Source organism: Globicephala melas, chromosome 4 (assembly GCF_963455315.2).
Source record: "Globicephala melas chromosome 4, mGloMel1.2, whole genome shotgun sequence".
In the NCBI taxonomy this organism is placed as follows: Eukaryota; Metazoa; Chordata; class Mammalia; order Artiodactyla; family Delphinidae; genus Globicephala; species Globicephala melas.
The window spans coordinates 73654770-73671931 of NC_083317.1; the positions used below are offsets into that span (position 1 = coordinate 73654770).

Consider the following 17162-nt stretch of genomic DNA (forward strand, 5'->3'; position numbering starts at 1 on the left):
AACCAGGTGAAGGCGAGAGGCCCTACAGAAAGGAAAAATGGTGCTTTCAAAAGTTTCCAGTATAGGGACTTCCCTCGTGGTCCAGTGGTTAAGAATCCACCTTCCAATGCAGGGGACACAGGTTCGATCCCTGTTCGGGGAACGAAGATCCCACATGCATGCCGCAGCTAAACTTGCGTGCTCTAGGGCCCATGCGCTGCAACGATGCGGCCAAATAAATATATTTTTTAAAAAGTCTCCAGTATAAAGAGGAAACAATAACCATTCTGAGCAATTTAAAAACAAAAGGCATTATGTTAGCAAAAAGTAGACCCTCAATAAAATTTTTAAATGTTTTATTGAAGTGCAATACGTATACAGAAAGTGCACAATCATAAGTGTACAGATAGCTGAATTTCCACAAGCAACACACTGACGCAGCCAGCACCCTGATGCAGGCACAGAGCATGACCAGCACACACCTAACCGCTGTTCTAACCTTTCCGCCTCCCTTTATATTATATAGAAACAGAATCAACGGTGTGTACCCTTACGTATCTCACTTTTTTAATCAGGGTTTGTGAGATTCGTCCATATTCTCACGTGTAATCGTAAATCGTTCATTCTCATTGCCAAATAGTATTCTATGGTGTGAATATATCACAATTTATCAGTTTTATTATTGGTGGGCTTGTAGAGGTTTCTCAGGTTTGGGTTTTTTTTAATTTTTCAATTAATAAACTTTATTATTTAGACCAGTTTTAGGCTCACAGCAAAATTATGCAGAAAGTACAGAGAGTTCCCATTTATCCCCAGTCCCCCCACACACAGAGCCTCCCCTACTGTCAACATCCCATACCACAGTGGCTCGTTCGTTACAATGGATGAAGCTACAGTAACACATCCTTATCACCCAATGGGTTTTGGTTTTTTAAAATAGTGCTGCCATGGATGTGGTAATACAGTGCTCTTCAACAGAACTTTCTGCTATAATGGAAATGTTCTATAATCGGTGCTGTCCAGTACGTAACTACAGCCATATGTGACTATTAAGCCCTTAGAATGTGGCTAGTGACATCTTCAGAAGTTAACTGCTAAAGGTAATGACTGTCAACTCCTGCCTGACCCAACAATCAAAGGTCAGTATGATGAGATTTTTTTCAGAGTTGGGGGAGAATAGGGGTAAATTTCACATTTATAATTTATACATCTTGTCTACTTCTAAAGTAGGCAACACACAGTATTAAAACACTTATAATCTTTTGGATTATAAACCATTGAGTTTTTTTAAAAAGGATTTTTGAATCCATAGTAATATTCAAAAAAGGGAGAGGAAGGGAACCTTTTTTACAAAAGAACCCCAGGGAGAAAACGTAGAAGGAATGATAGGATCATCATTTTGTAACCATCAACGAAATCAAGGATTCAGGCAAGATCACCAACGGATGCTGAAAGCACTGAGTGAAAGGTCGTCGTGGAACTGGATAGTCACACCCCTCTAAGTATCACCCACCCTTACTTATTAAATTCAAAGGGAAAGTGCTTTCTACAATGGAGCAACCTGGCAGCCACTACGTTAAACAAGTGATCAAACTCAGCATCACCCGTGGAACGCTACCCTGGCATTCTGCACCCCCGATGCAGTGTATTAGGGAGTACACGACATCACCTTGTACTGCTTTTGCAAAAGCACTTAACCTCAATATAATCACGAGGAAACAACTAGATGAATCCCACATTTGGGACAATCTATAAAACAAGGGACCTGGGCTAAAGAGACACACAGCTAAATGAGTCAATCCTAAATTGAAAAAAAAAAATCAACTACATTACTGGACATTATTGGAACAACTGAGCAAATTTTAATAGGGATTACATTTTTTTCTTCCAGTTTTACTGAGATAGAATTGACATACAGCACTATGTAAGTTTAAGGTGTACAGCATAATGATCTGATTTACATGCATCATGAAGTGGTTCTCACAGTAAGTTTAGTGAACATCCATCACCTCATATAGGTATAAAATTAAAGAAATAGAAAAAAATTGTTTTCCTTGTGATGAGAATTCTTATGATTTACTCTTAACAATTTTCATATATAACATAGAGCAGTGTTCATTATATTCATCATGTTGTACGTCACACCCCTAGTACTTATGTATCTTATAACAGGAAGTTGGTACTTTGCGACCACCTTCATCCACTTCCCCTCCCCCACCCCATCCCCGGATTGCATATTAGATAAGATTATTGTATCAGTGCAATAGAAGTGTGGTTCTGAGGAGACTATCCTTGGAGAAACATGCTGATGCATATTAAGGGTAAAATGTCATGATACCTGCAATTTCAAATGTTTCCGAGTGGAGACAGAGAGACAAAACAAATGTGGCAAAATGTTAACAGTTGGTGAATCTAGGTAGGTATTCTTTCACCTTTCTGTAGTCTTGAAATTTTTCAAAATAAAAAATCGGGGAGTGAGGTGTTGTAAGAGTTGACAGTTAAATGCCATAAGGGCTCAGGAGCCATTCAGATGCACAGACAAAATTGTACCAGAAGACTACAGAATCAAACAGTTACCACGATTAACAGATACACACAGAGCTTCTGTCTTTACTCTTTGCCTTTGCTGACTTTTAGGCAGGGTGGTTATCCAGCTCCCATACTGGCATGTAGGAACTTAGCAGGATGCTGGTTGCTTTCTGAATTGCAAACGGCAGTGAGAACTTACATTTCTTTTAAATAATTATCTCAATGCAAATATTCAAGTGCTCAATTCGCTTTAAGAGGTGAGTTGCCGGACTTCCCTTGTGGCGCAGTGGTTAAGAAGCCACCTGCCAGTGCAGGGGACACGGGTTCGCGCCCTGGCCCGGGAAGATCCCACATGCCGCTGAGCAGCTAAGCCTGTGCGCCACAACTACTGAGCCCGCGCCCCTAGAGCCCACATTCTGCAGAAAGAGAAGCCACTGCAGTGAGAAGCCAGCACACCGCAACAAAGTGTAGGCCCTGCTCGCTGCAACTAGAGAAAGCCCTTGCAGCAACGAAGACCCAACGCAGCCAAAAATAAATACATTAATTAATTAATTTTTTTTAAAAAGGTGAGTTGCCTTGCTTTAAAGTCCCTTTAAAAAAGGACTTTCCTTGATGTAACATCTCAACATCTGTCCGTTCCATTAGCCCTTGCCTAGCTTCTGAGTGACATGCAGGAAGTGACTTTCAGCAATCAGATGTTACAAGGAGCTTGAGGGGAAAAAGGTAAAGAAACCCTCACAAGATCCTACAGTGTGTTGATGACAGAGTTTTAAATAGAACCCAGGACCCCAACAGTCCTACCACCTGCTTCAGTCACAACACTCCAACTTGTCCACAACGGGACTGATTAAGATTTGGAAAGGCCAGGATAAACAACAAGGTCCTACTGGCTAGCACAGGGAACTAGATTCAATATCCTGTGAAACCACAACGGAAAAGAATATGAAAAAGAATATATATGTATAACTGAATCACTTTGCTGTACAGCAGAAATTAACACAACGTTGTAAATCAACTCTATTTCAATAAAATTTTTTTAAAAGATTTGGAAGGGTCAGTATTGCATTCTCTTAGAATTAACTTCTCTGTATTTACAGCAGGTAAAACACACCGATGCAGAACTTTTTTTAAATGTTGTTTGAGGAGTAGCCCCAAGCCCTTCCTCTCAATAATGCATTTTAAAGAACACTGGCAGGAGGCAATGTGTCCTCAGAAGAGAAAAGCAGTTGAGCGGCTAGCCTGTCCCACCCACCACCACAAGTGGCTGGGATTTACGGCCTGATTGGCCCCCCATTCCTCAGAAATGCTCAGCCCACTGCAGCCCTTCCTGCATCAGGATAATGCCGAGGGGCGCAGTGCCTCTACCAACAGGACAAGTTTACGAGCTGTGAGGGAGGACGTGTGCTATGGTCCTCTTGTTAGTTTTTCTTTCTGACAAACTCTGGACCATGGCCAAAAAAAACATTCGCTTCTGGGCCTTGGAGGAGCCTGGTAAAGGAACTGAGACACTTCCTGAGGGCGGATCAAGTGGAGAGCCCTATGGAAGGTACTGGAAGAATTTGGGAGGGGTCCTAACGGCAGGGAGGGAGTTGGTTAGAATGCATCATCCTAAGTGTTCCCTACAAGATGAAGTCCTGGCTCCTTCAGGACCGGACCATCTGCCCCTCTCGCCCATCTCCCCTCACTGCAGAACCTCTGCTGTTTCCTGTGCCCATAGACAAGCTCTTACCACCTCCAGGAGCACATTTGCAGGACTGGTGCTATGGTCTTGCCACCAAAAGCAAACATTCTCCAGAGCCCAGCTCATGCGTTTCTTGAAAGCCTTCCCCAATGTACCCACACATGCAATGTTAGGTATCACCTAAGCATTTTCTTTCTTTTTTTTTTTTTGACATCTTTATTGGAGTATAATTGCTTTACAATGGTGTGTTAGTTTCTGCTTTATAACAAAATGAATCAGTTATATATATATACATATGTTCCCATTATCTCCTCCCTCTTGCGTCTCCCTCCCTCCCACCCTCCCACCCTCCCTATTCCACGCCTCTAGGTGGTCACAAAGCACCGAGCTGATTTCCCTGTGCTATGCGGCTGCTTCCCACTAGCTATCTATTTCACATTTGGTAGAGTATATATGTCCATGCCACTCTCTCACTTCAGCCCAGCTTACCCTTCTCTCTCCCCGTGTCCTCAGATCCATTCTCTACATCTGTGTCTTTATTCCTGTCCTGCCCCTAGGTTCATTAGAACCATTTTGGATTGGAAGAATCAACATTGTGAAAGTGACTATACTACCCAAAGCATTTTCAATATGTTCTTAAGTACATATCACATTTCTCTGGCCTGTTTAAAAATCAATATTTTCATTCCGTAAATATTTTTCTAACTATATTCCAGGCACTGAGCTGGGGAGACAGGTAGGAACTAACCAACCCCAGCTGCAAGGTGCTCACAGCCTGGTAGAAGGACAACACTCATCGTGCTTGAGAGGCACCCTAACAGAGGAGGAGAGCAGGCACCTCCCCCCTCAGGACCAGGACGCCCAATCACCTTTGTAGGGAAGACCACCGGTGGAGCAGCTTTGGGAAGGAAAACCACCCAGTTTGGTTTTAGATGCGCTCAATTAAGACATGCAAGACATGTCACGCATAGGCAGTTGCATATGTGAGTCTAAAGTTTGGGAGTTCTGAGCTGCAGATAACTCACTTGGGATGCACAAGCACAGAAGACAGATGCTCCTGGAACGTGGTCGGGAAGGGAAGAGAGCTAAGAACTGAGCTCTGTGTCTCCCTCCATTGTTGATCTTCCTTTTCACATATTCTTTATACCTCTTTTTTTTTTTTTTTTTGGCAGTACGCGGGCCTCTCACTGTTGTGGCCTCTCCCGTTGCAGAGCACAGGCTCCAGACGCGCAGGCTCAGCAGCCATGGCTCACGGGTCCAGCCGCTCCGCAGCATGTGGGATCTTCCTGGACCGGGGCACGAACCCGTGTCCCCTGCATCGGCAGGCGGACTCTCAACCACTGAGCCACAAGGGAAGCCCTATACCTCTTTTTTTTAGTGGATCTGAGGTTCTTTCTAGGAAGGACAATAACAATAATAATTGCCACTGTTGACATGTGCCAGATGCTTTATCTGCAGGATGTCTAATAATCACAGTAACTCTATGATAGGTACTCCTATTCTCAGTTTACAGGTAAAAATACTCCTGTGCAGAGAGAATCAGTGCTTCACCCCAATCACACCTGCAAGGACGCAGAGTGAGAATTCCAGTCAAGATTCTCCAAAGCCCACGTCTTCCCACTGCATCATCCAATGAGCCAAGATATCCAGAGACTGGGAACAGCTCCCCGCAGCTTCTCCAGCTCCACTGAGGGCCATCTCATAACCTAGTGTGTCTCATAAGAATCTCCTAAGAAGAGACTTCCGTGGTGGCACAGTGGTTAAGAATCTGCCTGCTAATGTAGGGGACATGGGTTCGAGCCCTGGTCCGGGAAGATCCCACATGCCGTGGAGCAACTAAGCCCGTGCACCACAACTACTGAGCCTACGCCCTAGAGCCCGCGAGCCACAACTCCTGAGCCCGCATGCCACAACTACTGAAGCCCGTGCACCTAGAGCCTGTGCTCCGCAACAAGAGAAGCCACCGCGATAAGAAGCCCGCACGCTGCAACGAAGAGTAGCCGCCGCTCGCCACAACTAGAGAAAGCCTGCATGCAGCAATGAAGACCCAACGCAGCCAAAAATAAATAAATTAAAAAAAAAAAAAAAGAATCTCCTAAGAAGCTTGTGCAAAGCAGTGTAGTTGACTAAATAATGGTCCCCAAAGATTTCAAGTCCTAATCCTTGGAACCTGTAAATGTTACCTTATGTGGAAAATGGGTCTTTGCAGACGTGATTAAGTTAAAGAACTTGAGACAAGAAGATTATCGTGGATTACCTGAGTAGGCCACAAATGCAATCACAGTGTCTTTATAAGAGAAAGGCAGAGGGAGATTTAACACACAGAAGAGGAGAAGGCAATATAGCCATGGAGGCAGGAGGCAGAGACTGATCAGAGGAATGCAACCATAAGGCAAGGAACGCTGGCAACCACCAGAAGCTGGAAGAGGCAGGACAAGAAACAGCTTCTCCCCCAGAGCTGCCATGGAGAGGCAGCCCAGCCAACACCTTGATTTTGGTCCAGTGAAAACTGATTTCAGACTTTTGGCCTCCAGAACTGAGGGAATACATTTTTGTTTCTTTAAACCACTGCATTTGTGGTGATTTGTTTCAGCAACTCCAGGAAACTAATCCATGCAGATTCCAAGGACACATGCCCAGGGAGTTGCAGTTAGTAGGTCTGCTTTTTGACAGGCAGCCAGAGTGATTCTGATACCGACAATCTGTGGGCCACACTGCCTCAACTGCTCAGGCAGGGTACCTGTAGGACTTAAACCCTTAAACTAGGGATTTTTAGTCTGGGTCTATCCTGCTATGGAATCCATAGTTGAATTTCAGGCGTTCCATAAATTCCTTAAGATTATACGAGAAACTGTGTGTGGGTGTGCACACAAGTTCCTATTTTTCAGGGATGAGGTTTTCTTCAGATTCTCAGAGGAGTCACAGAAAAGGTGGAGAATTAACTACTAATTTAAGAAAAAGACGTTAATGTGTGTAAACCTGGTCCAAGGTGGGTGAGGAGGATTGGCCAAGCAGGGTTCTTAGTTCCCCGACCAGGGATCGAACCGGGGCCACGGCAGTGAAGGCGCCGAGTTCTAACCACTGGACCACCAGGGAATTCCCTGAAGCAACTTTTATTTTTTATTTTTATTTTTTGGCCGCACCATGCAGCTTGTGGGATCTCAGTTCCCCGACCAGGGATTGAACCCATGCCCCCAGCATTGGAAGCACGGGGCCTTAACCACTGGACAGCCAGGGAAGTCCCCGCAACTTTTAAATTAGGCCCACCTCCCCAGGGTCTATGCTGAGCCTGAGAGAGAAGGAAACCGTAACAAAGATTGAATCAAATTAAATAGTGGTATCTTCAAGTCAAAACAAAACTGAGCATAAGGCAACCTTAGGGCCTGGTGAGAGAGTGACACAAAACTGTGGGCTGTGTCCTCACTTCAGTGAGATAATTAGTGGAATAGATTATCTTTGGATAGATCTGCCTTTGGGAGCAGTAAGTAGACAGCATCACTAGAGGAACCCAGGATCTAGGCAGTCACTGGTCAGCACCCACAGGAGAGCAAGGTAGAGATGACCATTTGTAAGCACAGAGAACAAACACCGGAAGAGCCCGAAAAGAACAAGAAGGCAAAAACAAAGAAGAAAAGAAAAGATGAAGAAGAAGAAAAAAAAAGAATCAGAAGGCAGAGGTTTCAGACTAGGAGCATTTTTTGTTTATACACTATGAGAAACTTGGGTTACATATATTTTTAATTTAACCCTTTAATCTTGTCTTAGTTGGCATGAATTTTATATCAATTCATCTTAATCATGTTACTGTTTGAATTTTGGCCCCTTTTGCTTAATAACATATTTTAATTTTATCTTTATTTGCTCGATTGCCTGTTTAATATCTCTCTCTTTTCTACTGGACTGTAAATTCCACTGAAGTAGAAAAACATCTGTTTTTCTCAACAATGTGTCCCCCGTTCCTAGCACAATGCCTGACAGATAGTGTTTTATTTCTCCCGTGTGTGGTCATAACTTTTTTTAAATGAGTGAACCAATAAAATAGTGTAGCCACTTTGGAAAACAGTCCAGTAGTTCCTCGAAACTTGAAACACAGAGTTACCATGGGACCAGCAATTCTACTCCTAGGTATGTGACCAAGAGGACTGAAAACCTATGTCCACACAAAAACTTGTAGACAAATGTTCACAGCGCATTATTCATAACAGCCAAAAAGTGGAAACAACCCAAATGTCCATCAACCGATGAAAAGATAAATAAATCTGGTACAACCATACAATGGATTATTTTTCAGCCATAAAAAGAAATAACATACGGATACATGCTACAACATGGATGACGCTTAAAAACATTATGCTCAGTCAGTCACAAAAAGGTCACTATTGGATGATTCCATTTATAAGGAATGTCCAGCATAGGCAGCTCCATAGAGACAGAGGTAGATGTGTGGTTGCCTAGGGCTGGGAGTGCTTGAGAGGGGTGGAGAGTAACTGCTAGTAGGCACTAGGGTTTTTGGCAGGTAATGAAAATGTTCTAAAATTAGATAACGGTGGTGGTTGCACAGCTCTGTGGATATATTAAAAACCACTGAATTGTACACTTTAAATGGGTGAATTTTATGATATATGAATGGGATCTCAGTAAAGCTATTTTTAAAAATAAAAAAAGAAATGATATAGTCATGTCCTTTAAGAAAAGTTATTAAAATCAACAATGAAAATTTTAAATCATAATAATAGTTTGTTTTCAAGAACAATAGCCCTGTGTACTTGAACTGACGGCAGTGTGGCTGGATGGGAGGGGACAGATTGCAAAAATCACGGGGCTCCCTGGCTGCGGGGGTCGCGGGGTAAGAGGACGTCGCCTCCAGAGCCCCTCTTGGGCAACGGAACAGGGACACAGGGTGCAGCTCCAGCCTCAGAAAAGAGTGAGGGAGGATGCAGAGGGGCGCGTTTGATTCCTCCTTCTTGGCCTCCCACAGCACCCTTTGTATTGTGCCATTTTAACGATCTGGACCAAGCCCCACTCATCGCGGGATCCCCAGCGCCCAAGCAAGCTCCCCAGGCGCCAAGTATGTATTGTTTGACTCAGGAAACATGGTGGGTTAATGAACGGACGAGGTGCCTCACAGTGCGCCGGCAGGTCACTGTATTCCGCTCTGGCCGCCGGGTTTGGGGGTGCGTGACAGCGAAGGGGTCCGCGGGAGCCGTGCTGCCGCTGTCTGGGGGGCGTGGGGCGCAGCCTTTGTGCAGAGGCTGCTCCCGGCTTCCGCCACTGGGGGGCGGCCTCCCGCCCGCCGACCCCCGACAATAGCTCGAGGGGTGGGGAGCCGCGCGTTCCCGGAAACTTTTCCCTCGAGTCTTGACCGCCGCCGCCCGCCCCCGGGAGCGCGGAGCTGGGCGCGCCCATCTCCGGCCTGCGGTCGGTGCGCTCGGCTGGGGCCGCCGCGAAGGAACAGAACCGGAGAAGGAGACGCGCGGGGAGGCAGCGCCCGGGGCGGCGGGCAGCGGGGGGAGGCTGCGCGCGGGTCCCCGGCCAGGCGGAGGCGCGGGCACCGGGCCAGGCGGAGCCGAGACAGCCATGGGGGAGGCGCCCAGCCCCGCGCCCGCGCTCTGGGACTGGGACTACCTGGACCACTGCTTCGCCCGCCACCGTGTCTGCATCTCCTTCGGCCTGTGGATCTGCGCCTTTTCCTGCTGGATCGCCGTCCACGCGCTGTAATGGGGACTGGGGCCGGGCGGCGCCAGGGCGGGGACCGGGGCGGCCGCGGGGGGAAATGGGGCGCTGCTCCCTGCCAACTCGCGCTTGGAAACCTAGAGGGAAGGGGGCAGAAAGGGAGGATGCAGGAGGCAGCACAATTGCAGGATCGAGAGGAACATTTTGCTGTAGACTGAAATCAGATACTTCTTTCCGGATTCCACGCACAGGAGGCTGGGCTGGGAGCCAGCAGGAGGAGGCTGGGTGGTGCAGTGGACGGGGCCGTGGACTGGAAGCAGCCAGTCCTGGGTTCTAGTGTCAGCCTTTCCCCGTTTACTGGCCGTGTGAGCTGGGCGAGCTATAAGATTCCCTGGGGCCCGTTTTACTCACGTAAATGGGCATGATAGCACATAGGACGGCTGGGAGGATCAAATAGTACTGGTAAAGCTCTTACTAAATGCTCATTAAACAGCATTATTATTGCTCCAACACTGCCATCAACCCTTGGCGGAGGGCAAGGGCCTTGGACAAGTCTCTCAATGTTTCTGGCCTCAATTTACTGGCCCTCTTAGCTGAGAAGAGGGGAGGCTAGTACCCGACTCTGGCCACAGACTTTGCCCTGGTCTGTCCGACACCTGGAGTGTTTTGGCCAAGTGGTCCCCATAACCTGGGTTCTAAGGGTGAAGTCTGGCTAAAGATGGTCTCCAGATCTTCTGCCACCCTGTCCCAAGCTCTGGAGGATGGTGCCACCCACGTATTCCCTGGCAGGGGAGAAGGACCACCCCTGAGGGAGGCTGACACCGGCTGCCTTTGACAGGCAATCCCGTTCCCCCTCAGGCGTTTGACGCTGGTGGAGAGATTCTGCAGCCCCACGGCCCAGTCCCTGGAATAGGAATAAGAAGACGCTTAGAACAGTTACTGAGGGCCTAGTGCGGCGTTAACTCACTGATCCCTGCCACAGCCCCATGGGGTAGGGACTGTCATTGACCCCGCTTAGATGAGAAGCCTGAGCTGCTGAGAGGTTAACTAACTTGCCTGAGTAAATGGGGAGAACCGAAATCCCAGAACCTACTAGAAAGGGGCAGGCTTGTGAGGTAAACTACCCAGATCAGAGGATGGGAACTAACAAGGCACTTTATGTGCATTATCTCGCTTGTCCCTCACCGCCACCCTCTAAAGCCAGTATTATTAGACGTCTTACCCTCCAGGAACTAAGGCTTGGAGAGGTTAAGGAGCTCCCTCGAGAATGCCCAGTGGCCAGGCTGAGAGCACAGCCTCTGCCTTTTCGCCTTGCCTCAGCTGTGTGGGGACTGGGTCAGAGTCAGCCCGGGATCCCTGACCCCTAAGGGCTGGGGAAGTGGCCGGAGAGCCGCAGGGCACACGCAGAGCCGCCACATGTGAAGCAGAGGCCTGCCGTTAACTCACCTTTCACCATAGGCCTCAGTGTTCTCCTTTCTCAAATGGGAGGGTTGAAATGAATTATTTCTTTTTTTAAATCTATTTATTTATTTATTTGTTTGTTTTATTTTTTTGGCTGTGTTGGGTCTTGGTTGCCACGCACGGGCTTTCTCTGGTTGTGGTGAGCGGGGGCTACTCTTCGTTGTTGTGGTGCGCGGGCTTCTCATGGCGGTGGCTTCTCTTGTTGCAGAGCACGGACTCCAGGCGCGCAGGCCTCAGTAGTTGTGGCACACGGGCTCAGGAGTTGTGACTCGCGGGCTCTAGAGCGCTGGCTCAGTAGTTGTGGCGCACGGGCTTAGTGGCTCCACGGCATGTGGGATCTTCCCAGACCAGGGCTCGAGCCCATGTCCCCTGCATTGGCAGGCGGATTCTTAACCACTGCGCCCCCAGGGAAGCCCTAAATGAATTATTTCTAATTTGGGTCCAACTCAGAGAGTCTCTAATGTAGGAGTCTTCACTCCTGGGCCTTGAAACAGTTTCAGGACCCAAATTAACAGTTGGTATTCCCACTGTGAGCTTTGGGCTTCGGCTGGCTGGTCGGGGAATGTTTGGGAGCCCAATGGCCTTCTGTCCTCATTCATTAGTCCCAAGGGCTGAGCCCAGAACCAGCCATATGGTCCTAATGATGTAGAGTGAGTACCACCCTGTGGTTAAATGAAGTGAAACCAGAGCTGCAATCGTGCCTCAGTTTCTCCATAGAAATGGAGCAGGGAAACATCTAGAATAAAGTATTTCCAAGCTCCGATCAATGATGCTGACAGAGAGACATCTGGCCCCTTCCAGTCTGTCCTGCCTTCCTGCGCTTGTTCCTGGGGCTGGAAAGCGGGCAGTAAGGGAGAGAAGCCAGCAGTGGGGCCCCTAGGGGGAGGTCAGCCCAGAGTGCCATCGCAGCTTAGCGGAGTCTCTCCCGGTATGTGAGGAACATGCACCCAAAATGAAATCAGTTTGGATGCAGCTGGCAGAAGCCAGGCCATTTCACTGCACAGATGGATTAGAAGGATTGCATTTTAATTTCAAAGAAGCCAGTTGCCTTTTTAATCCAGGCAATTAACTCTGCTCTGCAGTTAAACTGCAATGATTGGGTTACTTTTATAACCCTCCTGTTGCCTTTCAAAACATAACAGCTGACAGCTCATTTGTCAGCACTGAGTGGTGGGTCACGAACTTGAGGCAGCCAGATCTGTAGGAGGAATTTCTTTCATCCTTTCACGAGGTCTGCCTCCTGCCATGGGCTTGTTGGTCAGAGGCTCGGAGGCTTTCCATCCTTTCTTTAACCACCTGTAAACTAAGGTCAAAACCACCTGCTGAATATCGGGAAGAAGGTGATTCTGAGGGACCTAAAGTCACAATTGCCCTTTTCAGACACCTGCTTTGGGAGCCCAAACTCACATCTCTGTGTTCTGCCCACACGCCTGTCTGTCCCCGCAGGCTTCTCTATCTGAGGTGTGGGAAGAAATCCGGACGGGACCAGTCGGCGCTGTGTGCTGCCTGCTGCCTCCTGACCAGCCTGTGTGACACCATCGGGGCGATTCTGGCCAAACAGCTCACCATCCAGGTGTGTTGGGCCTACAGGTGACAGTGGTTTCTGTCTTGTTCCTTCCCCATGCGAGGCAGTTTCACCTCAGGGCTTGTGCTCCTGCTGGTCTTCCTGCTCCTCCAATACCCACGTGGCTCACTGCTCACCTCCTTTAAGTCTTTGCTCAGATATCTCCTTCTCAATAAGGCCTCCCTGATCACCTGTTTAAAAGTGTGCCCTGCCTCTACCACAGGTGCTCCAGACAACCTCATCTTGCTCTAGTTTTCCCTAATATACCATCGACTTTACTTATTCATTATGTTTATGGCTTATTGTATGTTAACCCCTACTAGAATGTCAGCTCCATAAGGGCAAAAATTTTTATTCGCTACCATATCCCCATCACTTAAAACACCAGCTGACACATAGTAGATATCCAGTAAAAAGGGATTGTTGCTGTTACTGGTTTTAGAGCCCAGGGCCCAGCCGCAGCTCAGGCAGGGGTGTCTGAATCCTTTCCCAGGTGGTGATGTGGGCTTTGGAGCAAGTGAGAAGCAGTTTCAAGTTTTTCCAAAGTCTAGACCCTCAAACAAATCTGTGTAGAAGGGGCTTATCCCAAAACACATATCCCAAGGAGGACCTATGGGCCCCACTTCAGGGGGCTGGTCCTGGCCTTTTGCCATCCAGGTAGATGTGAAGGAGCGGAGCCTAGTGGTTGGACACAGATTTGGAGAGTTCTAGACCCTGCTGTGAGCAGCGTTCTATCAGAAACAAATCACCTTTCCTTCTGGGAGCCCGTTGTCATTAGCTGATAGACTATAATGAGGCCTAGCTCAAGTCCAATAATAATAGCTGATATTTATTAAATACTTAACTATGTACTTGACATTAAGGGCTTTTCATGTATTAACTCATTTAATCCTCAAGTCGACCTATGACGTGGGTGCTCTCATTATCCCTGTTTTATACATGTGGAAACTGAGGCATAGCGAGGTTAAATAACCTTGCTAAAGTCACCCTCTAGTAAGTACAGAGTCAGGATTCAAACCCCAGAACGCATGCTATTAAGCACTAAGTACAGTGGACCCTTGAACAACATGACTTTGAACTGTGTGTGTCCACTTATACATGGATTTTTTTCAATAAATACACACTACGGCACTACAGGGTCCACAGTTGGTTGAACCATGGATGCAGAACCTCGGATACAAAGGGCTGACTGTAAAGTTATACTTGGAATTTCCACTGCAGAGGAGTCGGTGCCCCAACCCCTGAGTTGTTCAAGCGTCAACTATACCGTCAGTAGCTAGTGCATGTATGGGTGGGTGCATTTTACGTTCGTCCAGTCGCTGGCCTAAGCAACTTCCCGTGTATCGGCCCATACAATCTACTTAACAATGAGGGAGGCACTGTTATTATCCCTGCTTTCTAGATGAGGAAACCGAGGCCCAGGGAAGTTCAGTGGCTGGGCCAAAGTTGCACAGCAGAGACCATGCTGTCCAGTGGAAAGTAGGGCGGGCTGAGTTCTTATCCCATCTCTCTGATGGGCGTCTGCATAATGGGATTGGTTACTTAAGCACCCCCTCTCCTCGTTAGTCAAATGGAGGTGATAACCAACCTTTCCTGGGGTTGGAGGTGTCCCTGGAAGCCCTACATCAGTGGAACGCACGTGGTAGAGGAGAGCCAGAATGAGCGGTGCTACAGTTGCTGAAAGGTGTTTGAACACCAAGACCCTCTTTCCTTTGCTCCCAGGTCTTCACTGGTGTCTACCTAGCAGCTGTTGACCTGGTGAGCTTTGTGTCCATTCTCTTCCCAGTCTGCAGCTCCAAAGTCAAGTCCAGTTCAGGTAAGTGTGCTGCCATCTGTTCCTGTCTTCACCCATCCACTCATTTCATCCATCAGTGTGCTGAGTGCCTCTCCCTGTCACACCGGAGCCTGGACCCTGCCAAGCACAGACGAATGGGCGAGCTTCCTGGTTCCACCCAGAGCGGGGAGTCAGGGGCCTAAAAGTTAGCGCTGCTAGTAAGGGGGTGTGGGCTCACGATGGGCAACCAGAGGAGGGGAGGGGCTGCAGGTGTCAGAGAAGGATGTGACGTCGGAACTGGGACCGCAAGGAAGGGCATTCCAGGCGAAAGGGCAGCATGGGCAGAGGTCAGGAAGGGGAGGGGGCGGGGCTTTGGGGATGGACAGTGATACTCAGTGTGCAAGTCCAGGGGCTCCAAGCGAACCACCTGGGCTGCCTCAGGCCGAGCGGGCGCTGGAAGTGACTGAGATGGGATGAGTAGCCTTAAGTATGTGGGACTGGGACTTTCCTGAGAAGGGGCAGCAGTGTACTCGGACCCTTGTCCCAAAGGGAAATGTTTGCATCAGGGGTGATGTAAGGTGCTCTCAGCTGCTCGAGGCTGCCCAGAGGAGGAATGTTCTTTTTGGAATTGTTCAGAGGCGGATCTGTCTTCTATTTCAAGGAGACTTTCAAAGACGATGCTTATTCTACTCACAGCTTTGGTGCCTTGGCACCAGTGTGCCCACTTATAATAGATTCACCAAGCTTGTGCCAGTTCCACTCTGTGCTGGGCTCTGTGCAGATTCTAGAACTGGCCGGGCACAGTGCCTGCCTTCAGTGGTCTCCAGTCTAGGACGGGCGACTCTGTGTGCGTGCAGATGCATATGAAAAAGGATCACGTCGCCCTGCCTTGAAACATAAAACACTGTGAGAGGCTGAGGAAGGGGAAGAGTGCCAGTCATGGGGGGGTGGGGGGATAAGGGGAAGGGGGGAAAACCCAACCACAGGCCCTTGAAGGGGGGTGAGGGGCTGGCCTGTGGAACAGTGTGGGAGCCCATCCTGGCCTCGGGTCTGGGGTCGACACCAGTTCTTCCCACGCAGCTGTCTGTTGAGTTCCAGATCCCGGGAGCCCTGTGGGACCTTGGTGTCTGTTGCAGGTCGGGGCTCCCGGGAGAGAAAGAGGAGGCGGCAGCTCAGGGCCAGCATATTTGCCCTGGTCCTGCCGCTGAGCCTGGGTCCAGGCTGGGCTCTGTGGGCCGCTGTCCCGAAGGCTTCAGGCCCCATCCGAGGGCCGCAGCGGAGGCTGCTGGGAAGCCTAGTACAGGTGAGGTCGAGCCTGCTCAGGGGGACCTGACGGCGGCGGGGGGGGGGGGCAATGCGGGCCCCTCCCCTTCTCCTAGTTCCAACAAATGCCCTGGGGGTGGGCGTCAGGGTTAGGCCTCGTTGGGAAGAACCTCCTAAAAGCAGAAAAGGACGGGCCTGGGGTGCATGGGCATATCCTCAGGGTGCTGAGTGTATCACTGTTCCCGCAGGACAATACTGAAATCCTTGGCTTCCTGCTGGGCGGCATCGCAGCCTTGGGCGCCTGGGCTTCCCGGATCCCCCCACTCTCCAGAATCGTGAGTCTGGGGCCGGGACTGTGGGTCACCCTGGCAGGTCTTAGGGCATCTGGGAGCATCCTCCCAGCTCCAGGTCACCGGGGTGGAGAGGTGGTGTCTCCGTTCACATGTGCGCGTTGGGTGTGTACGTGGGTGTGTGTGCGTGTATACACATGTGTGTGGGCAGCGAACAGCCGCCCCCAGGCCTCGGAGGGTCCTGAGACTCACAGGGAGAGGGCACCGTGTTCTCTCCATTTCTCGTAGCAAATGAAAATCAGGCTCTCCGGAAGGAGCCCCTGAGTTTGGATGGATAAACACCCCATTAAGGAGCGAGAAGATCTGAGCTTTTAGAGAACAGGGTCATGCAGCTCCTGGGGTCTGTGTATTCGAGAGTGTCTTGTTGGCAGTATTTTTCAGGCATCTGGGGTTAGGGAAGTCATGTGATGGCCAGTCCCTTGGGGGAACAGACGTGCCTTGAGATGCCCTGCTTGCCCTTGGGGAGCTCACAGTCTCCCCAAGGAAGACACAGAAATGGGAAGCAGGATGTTTGAATGCTCTAAGAAAGAATCGAATGTTTGGGGTTCTGGAAGAAAGAGAGAAGCCTCCTGCATTATTCAAATGAGCGAGGGTGAAAACTGTTCACACTGCCAGGCACTGGGTGCTGGCGCGGCCCCAGGTTGGCAGCGAAGGCCAGGTGGGGTCTAAGGAGGCAGAGGCGAAGGGAAGGCACTCAGGGCAGAGCAGAGTGTGCGGGAAAGGCCACCGAGGCAGGAGAGCGCCTGCGGGAAAGGCCACCGAGGCAGGAGAGCGCCTGCTAAAGAGCCCCATATTACGGACGCGTGAAAATCGTGGGGCCTGACGCCAGAAATGTGACGGCCCATCATTTAGTCTTGCCCAAGAGCACTGTGGTTTAACAGCAATCCC

General features: G+C 49.2%; 2 protein-coding genes across 4 annotated transcripts in view; one reads left to right on the forward strand and one right to left on the reverse strand.

The window, feature by feature from the left end:
• Positions 1 to 9273: 9273 nt before the first annotated feature.
• Positions 9274 to 9768, reverse strand: LOC138842644 (translation initiation factor IF-2). Its single transcript, XM_070045375.1, has one exon. It carries the CDS (start codon positions 9766 to 9768, stop codon positions 9274 to 9276), a length of 495 nt encoding a protein of 164 aa, XP_069901476.1.
• The window catches only part of TMEM44 (transmembrane protein 44), a 37523-nt gene continuing 29965 nt past the window's right edge, over positions 9605 to 17162 (forward strand). For all 3 annotated transcript variants that reach the window (XM_030860364.2, XM_030860380.2, XM_070045460.1), the window contains exons 1-5: positions 9605 to 9903; positions 12770 to 12896; positions 14610 to 14703; positions 15798 to 15964; positions 16173 to 16259. In XM_030860364.2, the coding sequence (XP_030716224.1) occupies positions 9767 to 9903; positions 12770 to 12896; positions 14610 to 14703; positions 15798 to 15964; positions 16173 to 16259 (612 nt within the window). In that variant the 5' untranslated portion in view covers positions 9605 to 9766. The remainder of the gene's footprint in view (positions 9904 to 12769; positions 12897 to 14609; positions 14704 to 15797; positions 15965 to 16172; positions 16260 to 17162) is intronic.

Coding starts and splice junctions, on each gene's coding strand:
- LOC138842644 (XM_070045375.1), bottom strand. CDS start 9,768: ATGGCTGTCTCGGCTCCGCCTGGCCCGGTGCCCGCGCCTCCGCCTGGC.